At 48.0% G+C, this 23,260-nt stretch overlaps 1 protein-coding gene across 2 annotated transcripts; it reads left to right on the top strand.

The window, feature by feature from the left end:
* Positions 1-1,271: 1,271 nt before the first annotated feature.
* LOC122372590 lies at positions 1,272-19,450 on the top strand. 2 transcript variants are annotated; one of them, XM_043349973.1, is made up of 4 exons: positions 1,272-1,514; positions 16,751-16,940; positions 17,361-17,568; positions 18,501-19,450. In XM_043349973.1, exons 2-4 carry the CDS (start codon positions 16,892-16,894, stop codon positions 19,171-19,173), a joined length of 930 nt encoding a protein of 309 aa, XP_043205908.1. In that variant the 5' UTR covers positions 1,272-1,514; positions 16,751-16,891; the 3' UTR covers positions 19,174-19,450. The 2 variants fall into 2 exon arrangements, with proteins under 2 accessions (XP_043205908.1, XP_043205907.1); XM_043349972.1 differs by lacking the exon at positions 1,272-1,514 and having other exon boundaries at positions 16,606-16,940.
* The last annotated feature ends 3,810 nt before the right edge of the window (positions 19,451-23,260 follow it).

Here is a 23,260-nt window from a genome sequence, read left to right as displayed (position 1 = left end):
GCGGACGGTGGGTAATGCCTGCCACCCATCTCTAGTGAGTACTTTGTCCATCACTAATCAGCTGATGTTGTTTACATTTCACTTGAGCGCCATTCTAGCACGTGGTGCAAGTTTGTCACGGTAGCTCCATTATTTTTATTTTTATAGCGTTAGATGTGTTTTTCGTATCTGATTTTTAATTTTTGTTGCATCTATTTGCTGACTGTGAAATGTGTTAACGCATTTTCAGAAGTGCTGCTTTGCAATGACCTTCAATTAAGCCTTTCTTAGGCGACTGCTGGATGTGAGGCGTTTGCGGCGCAATGCCTTTGACTGCTGCCTGCTTTCTTAAAATAAAGCTGACCTCGGGGTAATACCGGACAGCGGACACGTGTCCGGAATGACTCCACGCGGTTTTGTTTGCGACTTCTGTCGTTAAAGCTCAACGTTTCGGGTTGCTGTGTTTAAGGCTGTGTTAGTTTGCTTGCTGTGTTTACGGTTGTGTTAGTTTGCTGCTCTGTTGGCGCTGCGCTGTTGTGTTGCAGCGAGTGCAGTGTTGTGTTGCAGTGCAGTGTACTGTTAACTGCTGAATACAGTTGTCGTTTCTTAATTCTCACTTAAATTTCCATCGAAAGAACGGTTTAAGGATGAATACCAGTAACGATATTTCGACTTTTGTGCTATTGCACTTAGTGGCCGGCATTACCCCTCGCTTTTTTGCACCTCCATTTTTCACCACATTTTCGCGTAGGCTCTGAATCTGTCATCAGTGATCTGAGATACTAAAACTGGGTGCTATCTGAAAGCCTATTCCTTTGGCTATAACCACAGTCAAAATCACCATAAAATAGCTTCAAATAGCCAAGCTATTGAGCAAAATGCTTATGGTGTCGCCATTGCCCCACTCTCCCCTACCTCTCAACATAGGTGCCCTGACACCGCCTATGCATGACCAAAACAATTGTAGTCGTTCTCTCATAAGAAAATTGTAACATAACAAGACCATTACCACCCTTTTTAGAAACAGCTAGGTACCAACAAAAACCTTAGGTATTTACTATACTTTTTGTGTACCCCCAATCTCAATGATCTGTATCCGCCTATGATTTTTGAAAATGCATATTTTTAGGATCCATGTGAATTCCTGGTTCATTCTCTATCGATTGGCAAAAGTTGCGCTAAGATTGGCCCAGAAACCTGGCCGTGATAAACAGTTTAAAATGTATCTGCAATTTGCCCGTTTTTTACCCCCCTCTACCCCCCTATTGACATTTTTTAATTTTTATTTTTTTAGAAATGTAGATGACGTTGAGCGAAATCGAATGCCGTTGAATTTTGAAAATCGGCCCGTTAGATCTCGAGATATCAGGGGGGGTCGTAAACAGCCCCCCCCCCCTGCCACTAATAGGGGTAGCCAGGAGCCTGCCACAGGGTTAACCGTGCCCACCAAAGAACTGGATACCCATTTTGAGTTCAGCTGACTGGGCTGCGCTCACCAACTGCGGACGGACGACTGCAGGCCATCCCTCGTACATGTAAGTGCATACCGACTCGGTATCAGTGCAGTGCTCGGTATTACCGAGCACTGCACTGGAGTTGCAATTGAACCCGGGATCTCACCACCGCGAGGCTCAACATTCAACCCGCTCTGCGCTGGTGGTGTGGGAAACCATGAGAGCTATGAAGTGCTAAGAAGGATGAAAAGGTGGCATATGTCCATGAAAGAGTATATAACCACGTTAGGCATTAATTTAACCCTCGCCGGCCGAGGGGGGGGGCGGGTGCCGCCCCCCCCATAGGGTTTTTTTCGCGATAGCTCCGAACACGCTGGCGATAGAGAGCTGAAACTTACCTGGCATACCTGACCTTTGATCCAAGCCGCATCTTTTGACACCAACCGCATTTTTGGGTCAGGTCAGGTCACTGACCTATGACGTCATAAGTGAACCTCTGCACGGTCTTCAGATGTCGCAACTTCGCAACGCCCTCACTGCCAGAGGAGATGTCACAGGCAACTGAAACTTGCAGGATCTAGTATCCATTATGAGTCTCACAACTTGTATATCTCGGATTTTTCCTAAAGGTCATATGAGGTCAGGTCATTTTCGTGACCTCACCATTATAAGTCAATGGGGAAAAATGAAAACTGCTATTCTGGTGCCGGGAACGATCTCCAACTATCTCAAGCACACAGAATCTTGATTTGATGCACTCCTTGCAATGTTAGATGCGTCACTTTTGCAATGTTGACCTTGCGTGACGTCATTTATGTCGTCATCAAGGTGATATTAGTTTTTCGTCAATAACTCTTGATCAAATTGAGCTAGCGAGTCGAGAAAGCCACCAATGGACTCAGGAAGACCTGCCGAATCGAATGATATGCGACATGACCTCTTTCGACCAACTTCGTGACCTGGGGGTGCTGACCTGACCTTGACCTGAGGTCAACACCCCAAGTTGACCTGACCCGGACAAAAAGTATATCATTTGACGCGCCTGAGCGAGGCGAACACGATGCTGCCAAAATCGCGGCTCTGCGGCCGTTTTTTGCGAAGTTATTCACCAAAAACTGAACCGTACCCTGGGGCACTTGACCTGACCTCAGAGGTCACCGGTTGACCTAGGACCTTAAAATCGGGTACCAATCTCTGCGTCTCGTAACGGCGCACACGCTCGTTTTTCCCGCGACGCGCTAGCTCCACCAGGGGCGAAACGGTGAGGGGGTCGTACCCGCCCCCCCCCCCTCGGCCGGCGCGTATGTAGAAAACCAATAGGTCCGGCGAGGGTTAAGGAAGGTCATGTACCGATTTTTAGGGCCACCTTAAAAACTGTTTGGAAATGGATTTAGGTATTAGCAGCTGATGCTTGGCTTGAATACCTATGCGCCACTTTAAGTTAAAGTATCGTTTTCGAATTTTTCGAAATTCTGAACTGTTTTGTATACTTAGGTACCTGCGTGTTTGCCTTTTTTTTAATAATTCTATCCTATTAGGCTGACGAAGGAAGCTGTAACTCTTTCGAAAGCTCCCAATAAAAACTTAAAGCTGGTGTCTGAATGATCATATACCAAACTTCGGGGAGTAAATATTTCTTTTTCCGTGTATACGCCGACTGATCGGTTCTGTAGATAGGTGGCTGTCGGTTTTCACAGATGTGACGGGCACTGGGGGGGGGGGGGGGGGAGGCGTGCGGACCACGTGCCATGGCTGCTTGTCAAAACTCAGCGTGCGGCTCATGGGGAACGAAACTCTTGTGCGAACACTTGTACACTTGTATAACCAAACCGTCCCGAACACTTGTTTTAACCCTCGCCCGCATAGGGGGGGGGGTCGAACAGACCCCCCATAGTTTTTCGCAAATAACTCGCGTTAACAGCGGCCGATCGCGACGAAACTTTCAGTACCCTCGCGTTAATCAATTTTACACCTACCCTGAAAATTTCATTACCCTGACCCCAATGACCTTTGACCTGTGACCTACTTTTCGAGACCATGTTTGGCCGGAATCGCGATTCGGCGTGTCGGCTCGCATTAGCCGCGCGTTTGCAGTCTTTTCGTGGTTTCAAGCGTTCAAACATGTGATATGATGTTGCCCTCATGCATTAGGGGGTGTGTCAAGGTCACCTGAAGGTCAGGTCAGGTCATTGACCTTTGGTGACCTCGGTTCACTTTTTCGAGTTTTACATGTTTTTAGGTCAGTTTTTGGAGCTGAATTCGAATTTAGCAACCATATCAACATTTACGAAGTAGTTTTGGTGCCTTCGTAACATGTTACGAAGCTGTCAGAGGCGGTTGACACCTACTAGGAATACCCGGCAGGACCCCTACTGGATGACCTGACCTGACCTGACCCGACCTGGACTAAATGCATAAAGACATCATCTGTGATCAAAACTAACATGATATTCGTGATCGGCGCCCCGAAAAAACCCATAGCAGCCACACTTTACGACGTTCTAACACAGGGGTCGGCAAATGGTGGGGCATGCCCCCTTTGGGGGTAATGGAGCCGTTTCGGTGGGGGTAATGAGGGATTCTGAGAAAGCCTATGTTTTTAGAGTTTGTAGCTCCAGTGATGGAGCCATCGTGACTGTTGCATCCCAGGATTCAAAGATTAGCCCAGGCCAAAGGCACAGCAGTCAGCACACATTGATTAGATACCAATTTTCACGTACCTGCTCGCCTCACCATCTCACCCCTCGGCCCTCCGTACAGTCGTACAAAAGCAGCTGCAGCTTTTGACCGTCGCCCGTCTGTTGGCGTTTCAACAGCCGCTAACATAAGGGGGAGGAGTCGATCGGACCCCCGCGGCCTCTCGGACTCTGATATGGAGCTGTGCATAAAAAAGACGAGCGTGCTACCCATGACAATAGGAAGCCGCTGCTGCCCATTTTTAAGGTCCTTGGTCATTCCGTCTCATTCAAGAGGCCAGAGGGCAATGACAAGTGTCGGGAAAATCGGGACCCGCTATAACTCCTTGAAGTGAGAGTTTATGGCTCAAGATGATCTCCAGAAAAGCTCATAAGCCAACGGTCATTATGGGTCCAGAGGCCAGTTTTACCAACAGAAAAATAGCCGCCTGCCGGAATTTTTGCCTAAAGATCGTTTCACATATGGAGCGTAAACGGTACAGCCCTATCCGCTTACGAGCCCATCGCGTTTACGCTCCGTATGTGAAGCGGTCTTGAGGCCAAAAATTCCGGCAGGCGGTTATTTTTCTGTTGGTAAAACTGGTCTCAGGTCATGATATGTTCCGGGCTGGTAAAAAAATATGACGGGCTCGAGGGTACAATTTGGTCGTGATCCAATGCCTTTTACGTGAGCTTTTAACGAAAAACCACCCGCCGCCCCTATACGTACAGTGTGTCTAAAAAGAATGTACCGTCGCCACTACGTGGCGCTGGTGTCGCGAGCCGGTAGTTGGCTGAATCCGCACCAGACCACATATTCCCAAGCGCTAGGTGACAGCTGCGCAGCGGCCGGTAGTAGCGTAAGCCCGAACCTTCGTGACACGACCCCGGGGGGGGGGAGGGAGGGGAGCGGGCGGGGCAGCGCGTGTAGGGAGGGGTGCTCCAGCAAGCTGGCAGTTGTCGCGGCCAAAGGTCAAGGGGTCACACACCAAGCGAACGGACGCTGATGTGGGTTCGTGGGGATCATGAACTTGTGTGTGGTAGGTGCGTCTTGCGATGCACGGGTGATACGCCAGGTCTATGTAAGCCAAAGGATTCAGGGGAGAGCTGAAGAAAAACACCTGGTCAACTACGGCGAATAATAGTGCTGAAAAATGGAAAGTATGGGTCAATGCAAGCCTTCATGACTATAAACAACTTTCTGAGGACGCAAAGGCCAGCATTGAATAACGATATCCGGATCGAAATTAGCAATGATTTATAATTAAATGCCGAACTAATAGCGCTGCAAAACCCTCCTAGCAAATTGTCAAGTCCTTCCGCGTTCAAACAATCACCTGTAAGGTTAGAACATTAATGGCCAGGTAAAAACATGGTCGGGATTTGATTAACCGGATTATAAGTCGATTTTTTAGTCGGGATTTGATAAGTCGGATTTTTTTTACGCCAACCGCATTTTTAAGTCAAGTCAGGTCACTGATCTATGACGTCATAAATGAGCAGTCCTAAAATGAACTGTGTGAAACTGTCCTAAACTGTCCAACATTTTAGGACTGTGTGCACACTCCTAAAATGTTCCAACTTCGCAACACCCTCAGTGCAGAGCTTTCATAGGGAGATGAAACTTACAGGATCTTATAGTATGATCGAGAGTATCACAACTTGTATAAATGTATATCTCGGATTTTCTGAAGGGTCGCCTGAGATCAGGTCAGTCTCTCACCATTAAAAGTCAGGGGAATATAGAAATTGCTAGTTTGGTCCGGAAATGATATACAACTATCTCAAATTCTCAAGCACACGGAATCGTGATTTCATGCGCTCCTTGCAAGGTCTGATGCTTTAATTTTGCTTTGTTGATCTTGCGTGACGTCATTTATCACGTAACCAAGGGTATCAGTTTTTCGTCAATAACTCCCGATCAACTAAAGCTACCGAGGCGATAAAGCCACTAATGGACATGAAAAGACCTGCCGAATCGATTGATATGCAATATGACCTCCTTTGACCAGCTTCGTGACCTGACGGGCTGTGACCTGACCTTGACCCGAGGTTAACACCTTAACTCTCGCCCGTATTGGTGTTTTTCCAGCCGCAAACGTCTAAGGGGGGGGGTCCGTTGGACCCTCCCTTGCCGTTTCGCCCCTGATCGAGCTAGAGCTTCGCGGAAAAACGAGCGTGTTGGCCGTGACGAGAGGAAGTCGATGATACCCAATTTTAAGGTCCTAGGTCATCGGTTGACTTTCCAGGTCAGGTCAATGACCCAAAAGTCGGGAAAATCGGGCCTGTTAGAAAGTCGTAAAGCGTGGCTGCTATGGGGTTTTCGGGGTGCTGATCACGAATATCATGTTAGTTTTGATCACAGAAGATGTCTTCATGCATTTTGGCCAGGTCGGGTCAGGTCAGGTCAGGTCAACCAGTAAGGGTATTCGTAGTAGGTAGGTGGCAACCGCCTCTGACAGCTTCACAACATGTTACGAGGGCACCAAAACTACTTCGTAAATGTTCATATGGCTGCTAAATTCGAATTCAGCTCCTAAAACTGGCCTAGAAACATGTAAAACTCGAAAAAGTGAACCGAGGTCATCAAAGGCCAATGACCTGACCTGACTTTCCGGTGACCTTGACACCCACCCTAATGCATGGAAGCAACATCATATCCCATGTTTGAACGCTTAAAACCACGAAAAGACTGCAAACGCGCCGCTAATGCGAGCCGACATACACCGAATCGCGATTCCGGCCAAACATGATCTCGAAAAGTAGGTCGCAGGTCAAAGGTCATTAAGGTCAGGGTCATGACAATTTCAGGGTGGGTGTAAAATTGATTAACGCGAGGGTAACGAAAGTTTCGTCACAATCGGCCGCTTTTTACGCGAGTTATTCGTGAAAAACCGAGGGAGGGGGTCCGTTCGACCCCCCCCCCCTCTATACGGGCGAGGGTTAAGTTGATCTCACCCGAAGAAAAAGTATACCATTCGACACGCCTGAGCTAGACAAACGAGGCCTGAATAAAAAAAAAAACACGATGCTGCTAAAATCGCGGATCTGCGATCATTTTTAGCGAAGTTATTTACCAAAAACCGAACCTGTGCCTTGGGCCACTTGACCTGACCTCCGAAGTCATCGGCTGACCCTGGTCCTTAAATCGGAGACCAATCGCTGCATTTCGTAACGACGCACACGATCGTTTCTTTCGTGAGGCTCTAGCTCAATTAGGGGCGAATCGGCGAAGGGGGTTGTTTCCTCACTTCCAACCCCCAACGTCCCCTCGGTATTCAGAAAACCTGAAGGTCCGGTGAGGGTTAAAACGTTTCTCCTGAACGAGGAAGAAATGTAAAAGTCAAAGCTTTATAGACGTCCTGTAAAAGTGGCCATAATAATAAATTCGTTAGAAATAAGATGCTTTTTAACCCATTTATGCCCAGGAATATTGACCATCATGAAAATCGACGAAATCAAAATATGTTATGCTCCTACCAGGGCCTTGTATGGAATCGAAAATATTTTTTGCCTGCAGCAAAAGTTTCTCGAGAAAAACGTAAAAAACATGCGTTGCGAAATCGCAACGAAGGGCACACCGGGCGCCATCAGCGTTGCGAAAACGCAACGACGGGCACATCAGACGGACATAAAGTACACTGAACTGCCGTATATGCTAATATGTTTTGACAAAACATCAATCAACTGTTGACAACTATTGCTTGAAAATGCGGAACCCACATCCGTCATGCTCTATAACCCGCCTAAGAGCCTCAGTGAGGAAGCATAGCTTCATGATTCGCGAACGGGGAGATGGCAACACGGTCATTATCAACCATTTACGTTGTCCATCTGTTCATTTAAAGTTGTGGTCGACACGTATCCAGGGTGATGCTTTCTTTTTGGAAGCTAGACAGATCCATTACCTCCACCTATCAGACCCTGCACAGTGCACACTGAATACAATTAAACGGAGGATTGGGAGTAAACCAGTGCCTCTCGTATGCGCGTATATCCGCAATCATTTTTAACCACCCTCTTAGGAGTAAAGTTAAATTCCATTGCAGGTTAGTCGTACCCACTCTCAGCAAAAAGAAAAAAGGACCGATCCGGCTCTAACAAATTACCCGCGTAAGGCGTAGCGCATCACAACAAATCGACTCCCAGTTTATCATGTTTACACCTAATCCAAAATTTTCATGGCCCCACTCTCGGCGACCTTCACGTGTAACCTCTTTCTCGAGACAATGCCAGGACAGAATGGTGATTCGACGTCAATCCGCCCTTTCCATCTTCAGGATAGTTGAATCCTCCTCCACGCCTCATCCCCCTGTTCCGGGCTGGACCGGCAACGTATATCGCACTGTAAAAAAATGTCACGAGCCAATTCTATGACAAGGAGTGGGTTACACGGTCGTCCATTGTACCTTGCTGTTATATATAGGGACATTACCAGCCTGAGAGTTGTTAAAGAGTGGCCTCGTGAAACAATTGGTTACAAACGGTAACCTAATAACTTAAATGCTTCCCTAACACCCCTTCCTGCTTATCAACAGATTTCGCGCTGTGTCGGAAAACTACGCATAGTCTCATAATTAAATCCGCCAGAAGCTTGTTGCATGCTTGTTACATGCATGTTTCATTATCGTGTCATATCATTATTATGTCGGCTAATGAGGCACCGCCCTGCACGTGCTTTAAATATAATCCTGCGCACACGCCACCTAGTCGGAAACTCATCATCGGACTAGTCCTGGTAGGGTTTTCGTGTTGCCGAATGAGGCAAAACGACTTTGATTCGGTAGTGCCTCATAAATCCCTGCTACGGTGAGCAGCGACGAGTCTGAGACTGCTTCTAAAACGCGTCCTTCACTTCCGGCGAGGCCGTCATTTCCGGCCGCCATTGTTCAGTTCTGCGGCTGCCGGCGGTTGGTGCGGTTGTGTTGTGGCACGGTGCGTTGTGAAGTTCTCGGACTGGGATATTTCGAAGGTACGTTATATTGTATGATATTTACGTAGCAATGGACGACATTTTATTTATTTTGTAATATTCTGAACACATGTTGCGTCATAGAATTCACCCCTTGACCGTTGTGGGCCACTGTTTCGTTTGAATTCAGACTATTGGAAGACGGACTTTCTTTCAGTTGCTGTCTAGCCTTTTTTCCAAATGTGTAAGCTACACATATTGCCTCACATTGATTTATCTTATACAAAAGTCAGTTGATGTAGATAATAAAGCCATCCTCACTAATATTTTAAAATCAGCAGTTAATTTTCTTTTCTCTTTGCAGAGTTGCTCAAAGTTGTGGGAGACTGAGGCATGAAGGTATACCGGAAGCCAGCGATATTTATGTTGGTAAGCCTCGCCCAGAAAAAATACTTGCTTGAATCTGCAAAGTATGGCAAATATTTGATTGACTGCACAGTGCATTATGTACCTGACATGGCAGGATCAACTTGCTCACTCGCCTGTTGTAAGTGCCGTTGCGTCAGAGCCCGTGGAAGTGCCCGATCGTGTCTCATGCAGCCGTATTATTTTGTGAATGTTATTGGTGGTGACTCGAATCAGCTTTTGCACCACTCCACTATGATATCGTAATATGTATATATTAAGATATTTTGTATCGTATGCTAATAAGTAATAAACGTTATTTTTGTGTATGCTTTTTTTGTAACGTGGTTGGCACGCTGTCGTGGCTGTCGTTGGCCGGGTCGTCCACCAGTCGGAGGGGCGGCTGGGGAGAAGAATGGGGGGGGGGGGGTGATGCAATTGAGCTAGTATTACTACTGGGCAGCAATAGCAGGCGCTAGCTGGTTGGGTTACCAGGCGAGTCCTGCTAAGGAGCCTAATCGGCGTACCGATCTGCTGGTTTTGCCCTCGTTTTCAAACGAGGTACCGAATAACGAAACGAGGGGCTGACACGGAGGTGCTCGGTTTATCAGGCGTGGGCTTGTCATTTACTAACGAAACAAGCTTGTACCCTCTTACTAGCTAAATATGAGGCGATTTTTACACGTCGCTGCATGCTCATTTTTGCGCCAGCGGTTTTCCTACAAGGGGCTTGTAAGATTTTTTTACAGTGCGCAATCGGGCAGCTCACATAGGAGCGCGCCTGTAGCCGGGTGCAGTGAGTGCTTGGGAGGGGGGAAGGGGGTGGGTCATGGGTGGCGGCTGCCCACTGGCTGGGCTCAGTCTCCAGTCTACGATTGACCGTGTCCGGTCAGACAAATGTCTCCCCTAATTCCAATAATCCTGCTAGCTCTAAAAATGGTCTGATTAGATAAAAAGCCTATCAAAGTAAGAAAACAGGCGTATACTCCACATCAAGCAGCTTATGAATCTATGCGTGTTATGAATCCTAAAAATTATTATTTTCCCATGGGTCCGCTCTCATTACCCCTGCCGAAGGGCTCAGCTACCATCAGAGGGGGCCTATCCCACTATTTGCCGACCCTCAGTTATCTTTTCTAACGTAAATGCTGGTAGTCAGCAGATTCTATCCAGAGAATGGCGATGCCTATCTGTCGCCTGATACCAGAGTCCAGAATACATCCCCGTTATTCATTATTTATGCACAATGTACATAGTAGATCCAATTTCCAAAGGACCTATTTATCTCTCAGCTCCGTTAGCATCGCCGACCGTTTGATGCATGGGTCCTTTTCCTACCATGCGATTTTCAGATGCATGGGAACACATTGCTTAGTGAACGAACAGCCCGAGGCCGAAAATCTGCGAGAGAAAAGGAAAGGAGTGTTTGTGGCTGTTTGAGCCAGCAAATATGAAATGTGTCGCAACATTTTACGTGCGAACGCACCTTGCACTAAACATACCTATATACGTCCCTCATGGCATAGGCGGCGGAGCGGGGGGAGGGGGCACCGGGGCACCGTGCCCCCCTTGATTTTGCCATTTTAACATTATCCCGATAGGCGTTGCATGGAAATGGAAATGGAAAGAATGAGACCAAAAGTCAGCAGTGCTCCCCCCCCTTAATTGAAGATGTTCCGCCGCTACAGCCTCATGGCTACAAAATGAGAGAGAGAAAGAAAGAGAGAGAGAGAGAGAAAGAGAGAGAGAGAGAGAGAGAGGGGGGAGAGAGTTGGGGAACGAGGAGGAGAGGGAGGAAGATGGGGAAGAGAAAGAGAGAACCCACAGCGTATCACGAGTGAAGTTTGCTGTTGATATTCATACTTCCGCTACCCTGCCAATGTGCCCATCGTTGCGTTTTCGCAACACCGCTGTCTTTCCGATGTGCCCTTCGTTGCGTTCCCGCAACGCGACCGTAGTCATGTTTGAAAATAGTCACAAACCCTTTTTGTAGCATTATTTCTTAACAAAATGGATATCTACGCTATTGTAGGGACTCTGCAGAATATGTTTACACAATTTTCATTACGATATTATTAAGCACTTAGCCTACTTATCTTGGTTTTCGTGACGTCATCACTCACAAAACCTTCGACTTCCCTCTGGGAGCTCTAGGCAGTAACTTACCGGCCGCACAGACTTGTAACTGCGTAGTATCATGCGCACAACCATGCTACACACGCTGAAACTTGTCTCATCGGTTAGTCTCTTTTACACACTTCTCAAGCTTCGATCACGTCGACGCTTGCTTGCGTTGCGAAAACGCAACGAAGGGCGTAAATGGGTTCGACTCCCTCATATAAAATCGGGTGCTGGGACCAATCTTATAAACGCTTTAGAATGGACAGGGCGTCACTGGCTAATGTTTGGGTGCAGAAAACGGCTATTACCTAAATGCAAAATGGTTTTCATGCATTTCAGTCAATTGTATATTCTCGGTCCCAGTGGCCGAGCTAAAAAAAATCGGTAGTGTTTTGCATCTTTTACGCCCTAAGAAACTACACCATCTATCGAAGTGGGCGGGCTTATTTGAATGGGAGGGCGCATTATGCACGAATCGAGTGCTTTCGTTTATTTTGGACTGTATTTTACCGCATCCACTGCTGGTATCACTATTAATATTATCTAATGCCGTGAATACGACAGCATTCCATTTATAAGATTGGGCCGATGGAGTCGCGCCCCGCGAGCTCAGTTTTCCGCTCGGCCACTACAGGCCAGGAAGTCGGGCTTCGCCTGAGGGCAGGACAAAGGTCAGCGAGGGAGCGCGGGGTCAGCCAGGTGTCGCCAAGTGCCGAGCGGATGCCGCTCCCTCCCCTCTCTTCCCCTCTTCTCCCCTCCTTACCTCGGTATAGATGGGGAGGGACCGAACTGCCAATGACATGCGAGCGGTCAAGGCCGCTCGCGCGGCAGCGACCCTGGCGGCCGGGTGCCGCAACTGGGATTCAGCCAAGTTACCGATTCGCCTCCTGTGGGAGAGCCAAACCAGGGGACATACTTTTTAGATATACTGTACAAGGGTTAAATGGGATATAGCATAGGCGGCGGAACGGGGAGGGCACCGGGGCACCGTGCACCCTTTGATTTTTGCATTTTAACATTAGCCCTATGGGCGTTGCATGGAAAGAATGGGACCAAAAGTCAGCAGTGCCCCCCCCCCTCCCCTCCCCCTTAATTGAAGGTGTTCCGCCGCTACTGGGATATAGGCATTAAATGTTTTGTGGAGGAAGTGTCATGTTTTAAACTTGATGCATTGGAAATGCGCAAATACCCAAAGAGTTCCAGGATGGTATGGAATTTCAGTAAACTTGGTTGTGTCAGCAATGGGGTCTGGTAGGTGGGGGTAATGGCCCTGCCTGGCGCCCAAAAAGGGGGCACGATCCCGAATGACCTGCCGACCACTGTTCTAACAGGTCCCGATTTTCCCGACTTTTGGGTCATTGACCTGACCTGCAAGGTCAACCAATGACCTAGGACCCTAAAATTAGGTATCATCGGCTTGCTCTCGTCACGGGCAACACGCTCGTTTTTTTCCGCGAAGCTCTAGCTCGATCAGGGGCGAAACGGCAAGGGGGGGTCCAACGGCCCCCCCCCCCTTATACGTTCGCGGCTGGAAAAACACCAATACGGGCGAGGGTTAAACCTACACGTCGACCGGCCGGCCCCGTTAACCCGGCAGTTGCTGGGGTATTTCGCCACCCGCCGTTTGCTGGGGAGGGGGGGGGTCGTTAAACGCCCCCAGCCAGTAACTCTAGAACCAATAGGCGCAGCAAAACGCACGAGGCGGCAAACGAAAGAACGGGACGAGACGCTTCAGATGAGTACTTTAAAGTTGAATTTTGAGGTCACAGGTCGGGTCAAGGTCAGGTCAAACACCTGACATCGGGCTTTCAGTAGCCTGGACTTCAGGACTTCGCAATGGGCGCCTCTCGTCATAAACTCTGTCAAAACGGTGCACAATCCTTCATATTAGGCCTACAAAAGTGTCAGCTTCATGTAGGGGTCAGACAAGCATAGGTCAGGGCCAAGGTCAGGTCAACCGGGTAGGCACATATCCCCGAAAAATCAAAACTGATATTCGCAGCCTGTGACACATTTTTATGCGTAATTTTGGGCGTAGAACACGATGGTGACATTCATTTTATCATATGTGTACGTGTTCGGTTCAAAAAGCTCAATTTAACCCGCGCCCTGGTGGGTCTGTTTATAACACGACCTGGTGGGAGGGGGCTATTTTTTGCCCCCCCCCCCTCGTATCTCCGAAACTACTGGACGGATCCGCAAAATTGAAACGGCGTTCGAACGGCCTGTCAAATTTGTTGAAGGAAACCAAATTTCATTGACCTCGGGGTCACCGATGACGTCACAGGTCAGGTCAAAGATGAAATGTTTCACCGTTCACGGGTCCTCTAGGGAATGCGCTATAACACCGAGGAAAACGCATTTTGTCGAGAATCAGCGATAGGGCGTCAGTTGCCTAGTAGATATTTTGCTATTAGAGGTCACTGACAATACTAGGTCAGGTCACAGGTCAGGTCACCAAGGGTCACAGGTCAGGTCACATGAGCCCAACTTTACTAAGGTTGTGTGATGCATGTTTTATGGCCAATTTTTCATTTCCAACTCAATGGTGTTGGTTATAAGACTATTAGGTACGGCTTAGGTCACTTTCTGGTGAAGTTCAGGTCAAGGTCAGGTCAAGGTCAGGACAAAAAAGGTCAAATTTATAAGTTGATAGTTTTGCATAAAATGGGTATTGATTCGATGCAGCTCGTCACGGGGAGTCTAATGGTGGTCTTTGTTTTGCGCTACGGGGTCTAGAATTCCTAAAAATTGAGTTTGAAAATTTGACGTCATCAATTTTGAACAGTTTTTTTCGCTATAACTTCGCCAAAAAAGAGGCATCAATCTCAAATTTGGTATGTGGATGGAAGGCGCGAAGGACTATCACATATATTCCGGTTTTTGCGAAATTCAGAAAACTTTTTGGATTTTTCGATAATTATATCCAAAAAATTTATTTTTTGATTTTTGGGGGTCAAAATCCAAAACTTTCCAAAATCCGAGATAGCAGTTCTGTAGCCCTGTTGATTCTACAGCTTTTATGTCTTTATCATTTTTCTGTATTTGCAAAGCTGTAGGCCTGAGAGCTCTTCCCGCGAAACCCTTTTTGGGTCGAAAACGGCAGAACATGACGTCACTCTGACGTCATTTCCGGCCAACCTATCATAGCCTTTGGAAAATTTTTTTGTCACAATGTGTAAAATTGATGTCCGTGAGGGTACTGAAAGTTTGGTGACGATCGGCGTAGCGGTTCTCGAGATATATCGAAAAGTCTGGAGGGGGGGGGGGGCAAAAAATAGCCCCCCCCCCCACCAGGTCACGGGTTAAGAAATGAATGTATCATGGACGTGAAGTAGTCACGAGAAATTGCCAAGATTCAGTTCAAGATTTTGGAAAATGCGGAACGATAATCAATAATCTACACCTGCACCTGTTAGATTGCCGATGCTGCGCTCGAACTTAGATTTTGTCGAAAAAAGGCCATGTTGCTGTTTTGAACGAACGTTTTCAGCGAAAGAAGCAAGACTGTGAATTCCCCAGAATCTGCTTGCTTGTTATTTTTATTGCATTTTTCCATCCTTTGTGCGTTCCACCTTATAAAAAATGCGTATTATTTATTGCATTTTCCATCCATCCTTTGTGCGTTCCAAGGCGGAACGCACAAAGGATCGTTTCAGGCAAGATAAAAACATATCCGTTATGAACTTCAATATCATGATATGGATTTTAACCCTCGCCCCGTTTGGGGGGCATTTTACCCCCCCCCCCCCTGTAGTTTTTCCTGAATAGCAAGAAAACGGCGGCGCGCAGCGCCGCCAAATTTTCAGTACCTTCCCGGGCATCAATTTGACACCTTCACACCGAATTTCAAGTCTTAGGTCATCTTAGGTCAGGAGTTATTGAGGTCAAACTGAGGTCATGTTCGAGCAAAAATGAGCAAAAAACATGCAATCTTGAAACGCTCACCAAATTTACAGTTACCAAGCAATTTCAAAGTTCTTTATATGGTCTAGTAGACAAAAAGCGGTGCTACAAAACTGCTATGTCGGATTTTCAAAATTCTGGGTTTTTGTTCCCCGAAAATTCAAAAAATTGATTTTGTTAGAAAAACTCAAAAAATCCAAAAAATTTCCGAATTTCGAAAAAAAACGGAATATATATGATATTCCCTGTGCTCTTCTATATACATACCAAATTTCAGATCGATATCTCGTTTTTTGGCCAAGTTATAGCGAAAAAAACTGTTCAAAATGATGACGTCAAATTTTTGAACTCAATTTTTAGCGATTCTAGACCACGTAGGGAAAAACAAAGACCACCATTGAGCTCCCCGTGACGAGCTGCAACGAATCGATGCCCATTTTATGCAAAAATATCACTTTTGAAATTTGACCTAATTTGACCTGGCCTTGACCTGACCTTGACCTGACCTTGACCTGACCTTGACCTGACCTTGACCTGACCTTGAACAAAACGTGACCTAAGCTGGCCCAAAAGTCTGCCTGACCCACATAATCGCATTTGTCATGTATGTAAAATTGACCATAAAACATGCATCACACGACACTTTCATATTGTGACCCCCCAGTGACCTGACCTCTGTGACCTGACCTGGTATCAGTGACCTCAAATAGCAAAATATGTGTTTGAAGAACATTTCCCCATCGATGATTTTCAATGAAATGCATTTTACTCGATTTTACAACGCATTTCTTGAAATGCCTGTAAACGGTGAAAATTCGACCTTTGACCTGACCTGTGACGTCATCGGTTTGACCTATGTAGGTCAATAAAATTGGGTCACAAGGTAGTTCCCTGATAGGGCTATCCAACACCGTTTGCCGCTTGTCGCTAGGTTGCGTGGTTCTCGAGATCTTTGGGGTCCAAATTGCCCCCCCCCCCAACGGGGGGGGGGCTCTGTCGAGCATTGCTCGGCAGAGCCCAACGGGGCGCGGGTTAATAGAACCGTCCGGAGTCGGAGTCGGAGTTGGAGTCGGAGTCGGAGTCGATTTTTGAAGCCGGAGTCGGAGTCGGAGTCGGAGTCACCCTAAAATCCATCGACTCTGCAGCCCTGGCATTATATCAAAATAGTAACAGTTTCTATAAAACATGCTTGGTACTTAGTTGCCAATGCGCAAGTGGGGCAAGGGACAAGCAAGGATTTTGCTGTTCACCAATGAAAAAGCCGAGAAGAGCCAGGAAATAACCTCCATTCATGTCAGCCGGAACAGCATGCCGATAAAAAACGCCATCGAACAGACACCTGTATAAAGAAAGTCGGCCTCGGTCCGTCGGCGAGCAGGACGGGTGCAGACCAGCGACAGCCGTCCCACCGTCCGCACCACTCCGTCGAACTTAGCGCCATGGCCGCCCCCGTCGGCCTCCTCGCCTCTGCGCTGCTCTTGGTGACAGGTGAGCACTCACTGAGCAGCACACTCTGTGCACTGTGTTTCTACGGTGCGTGCTATGGATGATGATGTAAATAAATAAACAAATTTAATTATTACAAATGCATTCAAACATATCCAAAAAGACACACAAAGCTTGTGAATTTACATCCTCATCCAACCTGTCGTGGATACTCAACAGGTGCATGCTATCTGCGCTGTCATGGGTGGCAGATGAACAATGCGCTCTGAGGACTGCGCAGTGAGCACTGAGCAGTGTATGTATCTGCTTACTTTTAGTGACAGCGGTGGACGCCATGCGCAATGTGCACTGTACTGTGTAGTATTCAGGCTGGCGGCGCTTGACTGACAAGTGTGGCACGGCAAGGACGGGAGGCAAGGGTCAGCCGTTTTCAAATTCCACCTAAGACTGAGTTGTTTGCAGGTGCCAGCGCCTCGGTCTTTGACGCCGATCTACTGGCATCGACGTTCGCGCTTCTGGGGGAGCGCCAATGTCTGCCGAGAGACTTCAACTCTTCTGCCACTCAGCCTGTAGCTCCGAACTGCGGGGAACTGGTGGGCGGCTCCGACCCGCCGGCGCCATGCCGGGGAGTGCAGCGACTCCCCCTGTTCTATAACTGCTACGTCAACGGGTGCGTCACCGCCGACGGCTTTGCAATAACCGTTTTCACGACGGCTGTCTGGTACACGTTTGGTGCATATTTGGTGCAGAGTTGTTCAAATTAGGTTCATTGTAGCCGTTTTCACGACGGACATCTGACACACATTTGGTGCAATTAGGTGCAGATTTTGTGCAGATTTGGTCAAATTAGTTTCACGTTTGTTTCATAAAAGTTATCAGTTTGGGTTGCACAGATGCTTATATACCTCACTTTTCAAAATATCAGACATTATTTTCGATTAAAACACTGAAGTACCTAATTCTTTGAAGATAATTGTCGCAAAGGAGAGTCGGTGCAGATTTGGTCAAATTAGATGCATTCGCCAGACAGCCCGTCGTGAAAACGCGGTTTGTGTTCCTTAGGAGTTATCAGCTTGGGTTGCACAGTTCCGTAGATCGCTGGTTTGTCAAATTATCAGACGTTACTTTTGATTAACCCTCGCCCGACGAGGGGGGTCGATGCAACCCCCCCCCCCGCCCCTAAGGTTTTTCGCAAATAACGTAAAAACGGCGGCGCGTAGCGCCGCCAAATTTGGCATACCCTCTGGGGCAACATACTTACCCCCCACAACCCCCCTAAATATTGACTTAGAGTCACCAAACTTTCCCAGGTGCGAGATCTCCTATGGACCCACCTACCCTGTAAATTTGGCGTGTCTAAGTGCCATAGGAGCCAATCGCGAGGGGGGTCGTACCAACCCCCCCCCCCTCACCGTCCGTGTTATGGAAAAGGCCCTCGCCTGGCGGGTTCGGTTACCGTGTAAATGGGATGCCAGTAAGATAAATTACATAATCAACTAAATTTTCATTACTGATGCACAAGCATTGTCACCAAAACTTGTGTTAAACTTATTCTGACTACCAAATTTTCATAAATGACCAGCAAACAACGCCATTCCCCAGGCAAGGTCTTCTGGACGGTGTTGCGGATTCAACTTCATTCCGTTCCGGCATGAAGGCTCACAACGCGGAGCTCAGCGACGACCAGGACTGGCTCCACAAGACGTACCAGATAATTGACGACTGCGTGGAGAAGGCCGCGGACCAGGGCCTGTCGCTGCCACAGCTGGCCGTCAGCAGCTTCCTCTGCCTCCGCTGGTCGTGGTTCGCCGACTGCGACGAGCAGCGGGCGCAGAGCGACTCCATGGACGCCGTCGGAGCGCAGCGACGAGTCGACTTCTTCTTCGGCCAGTGTCCGCTCAGTCCCAGTACGCTGGCGGCTGCCTTGGAGACCGTCTCCGGTCGCACCTTGGAACAGTGCAGTCTGAACTCGAGCCCCACTGGTAACGCGCTTCAGATGTATGCCGACACCATTCAAAACGTCATTTGCCTTCTGGATAACTTCCGAAACGGCAACAACCTCGACATCTCTGCTCTAGAGAATGCGATCGAAAGCTCCAATGCTCAAAACGCTGCGGACCTTTTGGACGTCGTGGAGATGTGTAGGGGAAGCAAGAAAACAGAGGACTTCGTCAACTGTTGGGCCGATATGGGCGTTTTCAGCTGCATCTTCCAGGAGGCGAACCAAGTGGCCAGCGCGTTCCCGAGCCATTGCAAGCTGTCTGTTTCCCAGTAGGCACCGGGGGGAACGAACCAGACGCCCGAGGCCCCGAACCCCGAAAAGGACACGAGCTCCGAAAAGGACGTGTTACACAGTATGCTGTCACCAGACAAAAATGTCATTTTTACACAATGCAGTGCGTACTCACAATACGTTTAATGTTTGGTATTTGTTCTTTTATGCACCACAACTTCTGCATCTTAATGTCATCCGTCTCGAGTTTCAAGTCGTCGTTATCCAGATTGCGCTAACGTGATTTGTCCTTATCGTCTGAATAATATCATTCAACTGACCGCGGGTGCTGTTTTTATATATGGTCTGGGCCCGCGAGCCATTAAATTATATTTCTAATTTCGGCAAATGGCGCCCGTGCACTGTGCAGCCTGGAGGTGGAGCCGTTGGCAGAGCTGTCGAAAAACTTATCCCCATGCCACTGCAAACCAGGGGTAAGGACTTAGAGGTTTTGAGGGTGCTCGAGGACGGAAGGTAGGTAGGTACCTTAGGGTGCAGAAATTGAGTGAGGTGACCACGGGTGCAGCAAGGTCGACTCATCTGCTCCCCGTCGTCCGTCTGCACCCATTTGGTGTCGCTGGGTGGAGTCGTTCCCGCGCCATACGACCTTCAGTGAGCCAATGTCGATTTGGGAGGAGGTTCCCCAATCAAGCACGTGGTTGCGTGGCACGTGCTTTTAAATTGCCCCATATGTGCCGTATGCCACGTGGTTGCCGACACCCCGGTATCACAACATACTGATTTTTTTTCTTCAAAATCTGACGTGGGACTTGGGAATTTTTTGGCAAAATTGATTTGAAAGTAGTCTCTCGTAATCGCCATAGGCTCGGCATGGGGGTAAATGCACGTGCCGAGCACCCGAAATTAATGTAAATATGGTTTAAACGGCCAAGGCCGGTAGGTGGGGTGAGGGGTCCCGGCCCGAGAACCAGGGGCGGCGCCACGAATTTTTGACTGTTGTTGTTGTTTTCCCCGGAGTCCACCGGTGGTACATACCTATATTTAATCATCAACGAAAGAAGCATTTGAGATCAGCATCGGGAGATTGAGTGAAACGTGAATCAATAAATGGCGCTGCATAGGGCTAAAGGTGAGGATAGGATTTGTTTAACAGTTAGAATTGATTAGAAGAGTGCAGAAGATTAGTGGTTAGAAGGTTGGGAGACTGTGGGGTGCTAGGGTGAAAAGGGCCCATGCATTGTGAAAGAAGCCCATAGTGAAAAGGGCCATTGCACGGTGAAAAGGGCCCATACATTTATCATGGCGTAACCCGCGCTGTGCTGGGGGGGGGGCGTTTTTACGCCCCCCCCCGTCAGTTTTTTTTTGCGAATATCTCAAAAACGGCGGCGCACCTGTTCGTACATCATTTCCGCACATGTGAAAATCTCAGACCCGGGTCTTCAAGGTCAGGTCACCAGGTCACGTCAAGTGACCAGAAGTCAATGGGAGAAAATTGAAATGTGCCTCTTTTGGACGAGTGTCGTTCAAAACGCTCTCAAACATCGGTTCATACGTAAACATAGCACACTGAATCAGAAAACTGCACCTGTGACTCCTCTGTACGCCCCCTAGATCATCTCAGGTCGTGAACGGTCACCAGCAGTCTTGTGGCCATAACTTTTGATAGAGACGTGCTAGAGCGGTGAAAACACGTCAGATGTGTTCAGCACTTGGCCAGTCTTATATGTAGCCTGGCCTTACTCAAGGCGATCAAATACCGCCTTACTCAACCCATGGATGATATAATAATGGTGTTATATCATCCATGCTCAACCTTTCCTTACTTGTATGCGTCATTCTTCATTAAAGATTCCATGACGTCATCACTGTATTCAGAAAGTTTAGGGAACCTTTTACATATGGCATTTGCACTGAACCATTGGGCATTTGACATTAGTTGCGAAAGTGGCGAAAACGACGCGGTAGGCTGGGCAGCTGACACTGAACAGCTGAGTACCTGCGCATGTAACATCCTATATTGGGACGCCGGTGAAAACAGGGCGCCGGAGGCACGGACGTATAAATAAACTGGACTGACGATCCCAATGGACCTCCTATGGAAGATAGTGAAGCCGAAAAGGCGCCATTTTACGTTGCCAAAAAACCATGCCCTGAAAGGTCATCGAACCATTACAATTAGAATTGCGTTTAAACGGATGATCGGATCGAGATGCTGTTGGTACCGTTCGATGGGTAATGCTTTGAGGCAGGTGATGATGCATGTCACAGGTCATTCGGTGTCACGTGGCGCGTACCACGTGCCGACAAAGTCGGGAAGGGCAAAAACCTTTAAGCGACGCTCCAAATTAAACGGTGCGCGGCACAGGTGCCAAATTCACAGGTCACATGTCCCGGTGTTTGACCATTAACCCGCGCCGTGCTGGTGGCCTGAACTTTCCGCCGAGTGCTGGGGGGGGGGCGTTTTCACGCCCCCCCCGTCTAACTCGGCTCCTGGGCCACGTAGCGACACGCGGTAAGCGGCAATCGAAAGAGCGTCAAAAATAAGGACGAAAACACTTCGGTCATTTTTTGGGTCAGGTCAAAGGTCAGGTCACCAGAGGTCACCAAAGGTAAAATGTTGACTATTTCAACATTTTGGAAACTGCCAACGGCTATCTCGGGAACCGATAGAGCTACAGCGCCGCAGAAAAGCGCATTCGATAGCCCTTTTACAGACCTTTCTGAGTAATGTTCTCAGATTTGACCTCAGGTCAACGGTTTAGCCTCCAGAGGGCAAAAACTCCAAAAATAGCCGTTTTTACGAAAAACGTTTTTTCGTCAATAACTTTTGACTCATAAGCGCCATGACATTACTTTTGCCAGCATCGTGTTCCTCTCGTCGAGACGCGTCGAATGAACTATTTGTTGACCTTGAAAGGTCATTTTGAAAATTTGACCTCAGGTCAAGGTCATGACCTGACCGAAAAGGGTCATGTTGCATATCAGTCGATCCGTATCGTCGAGCTGAACACATCTGACGTGTTTTCACCGCTCTAGCACGTCTCTATCAAAAGTTATAGCCAAAAAACTGCTGGCGACCGTTCATGACCTGAGATGACCTCAGGGGCACACAGAGGGGTCACAGGTGCATTTTTCCTATTCAGTGTGTCATGTTTACCTATGAACCGATGCTTGAGAGCGTTTTGAACGATATTCGTCCAAAAGAGGCGCATTTCAATTTTCTCCCATTGACTTATAATGGAGAGGTCGCAAAATTGACCTGACCTTAGGTCACAGATATCAAAAATCCGAGATATACATTTTATACATACTGTTACTCATATCAATCGCTGAAAGTTTCAAAGTGATCGTTCAGTCGGTGTAGCTATAGCGAGCCTTTGAACTTTTTCTGAGGTAAGGTCACTTGACGTGACCTGGTGACCTGACCTTGAACGGCCTAGGTCTGAAATTTTCACAACATGTGCGGAAATGATGTAGGAACACGTGTACCAAAAACGGCGGCGCGCAGCGCCGCCGTTTTTGAGATATTCGCGAAAAACCTGAGGGGGGGGGGCGTAAAAACGCCCCCCCCCAGCACGGCGCGGGTTAACATATGATATCCTCTGCAGCAGGGGGTGCGGAATGCACGCGCCAGGGGCGAAAAACATGTTTTGAGGATGCATCCTCCGATTCCGGAAAACCTTGACCTAGGCACACCAAATTTGGCACACTGACACTACTGGACGAGCGCTCTAAGGCGCTGTGCAAATAGATGTGCTGGGGTACACGGTGCACGTGCTGTGCACGTGCAAACACACACACACACACACACACACACACACACACACACACACACACACACACACACACACACACAAAACGTTTATTAAGGAGCAAAAGATACACGAGAAATAAAGCATGATCAATGAAACATATGGCACAATGTAGCAACATAAAAGCGATAGCAGAGTGGTAGAAAAGCGCAATCGCTTAACTCGAGGCACCACTCTGAAACAAAAATAAAACATGTGAAACCATAGGCGTAGGAACAGGGACGCCGGGGGGGCCATGGCCCCCCCACTTTCGGAGGTGGGGGGCCAGCAATGTTAACTGCCCCCCCCCCCACTTTTTGCAGACGTAAGTGTCTGTC

This window comes from Amphibalanus amphitrite, unplaced genomic scaffold, assembly GCF_019059575.1.
Source record: "Amphibalanus amphitrite isolate SeventyFive unplaced genomic scaffold, NRLGWU_Aamphi_draft 001376F_arrow, whole genome shotgun sequence".
Classification (NCBI taxonomy): Eukaryota; Metazoa; Arthropoda; class Thecostraca; order Balanomorpha; family Balanidae; genus Amphibalanus; species Amphibalanus amphitrite.
This window is presented reverse-complemented; position numbering and strand designations above follow the sequence as displayed.

What these genes read in the sequence shown, in the direction of transcription:
- LOC122372590 (XM_043349973.1), top strand. Translation starts at nt 16,892, where the DNA reads ATGGCCGCCCCCGTCGGCCTCCTCGCCTCTGCGCTGCTCTTGGTGACA. An exon ending in TGCGCTGCTCTTGGTGACAG is followed by an intron (nt 16,941 to 17,360) that starts GTGAGCACTCAC and finishes AGTTGTTTGCAG; the next exon opens with GTGCCAGCGCCTCGGTCTTT. An exon ending in TATAACTGCTACGTCAACGG is followed by an intron (nt 17,569 to 18,500) that starts GTGCGTCACCGC and finishes GCCATTCCCCAG; the next exon opens with GCAAGGTCTTCTGGACGGTG.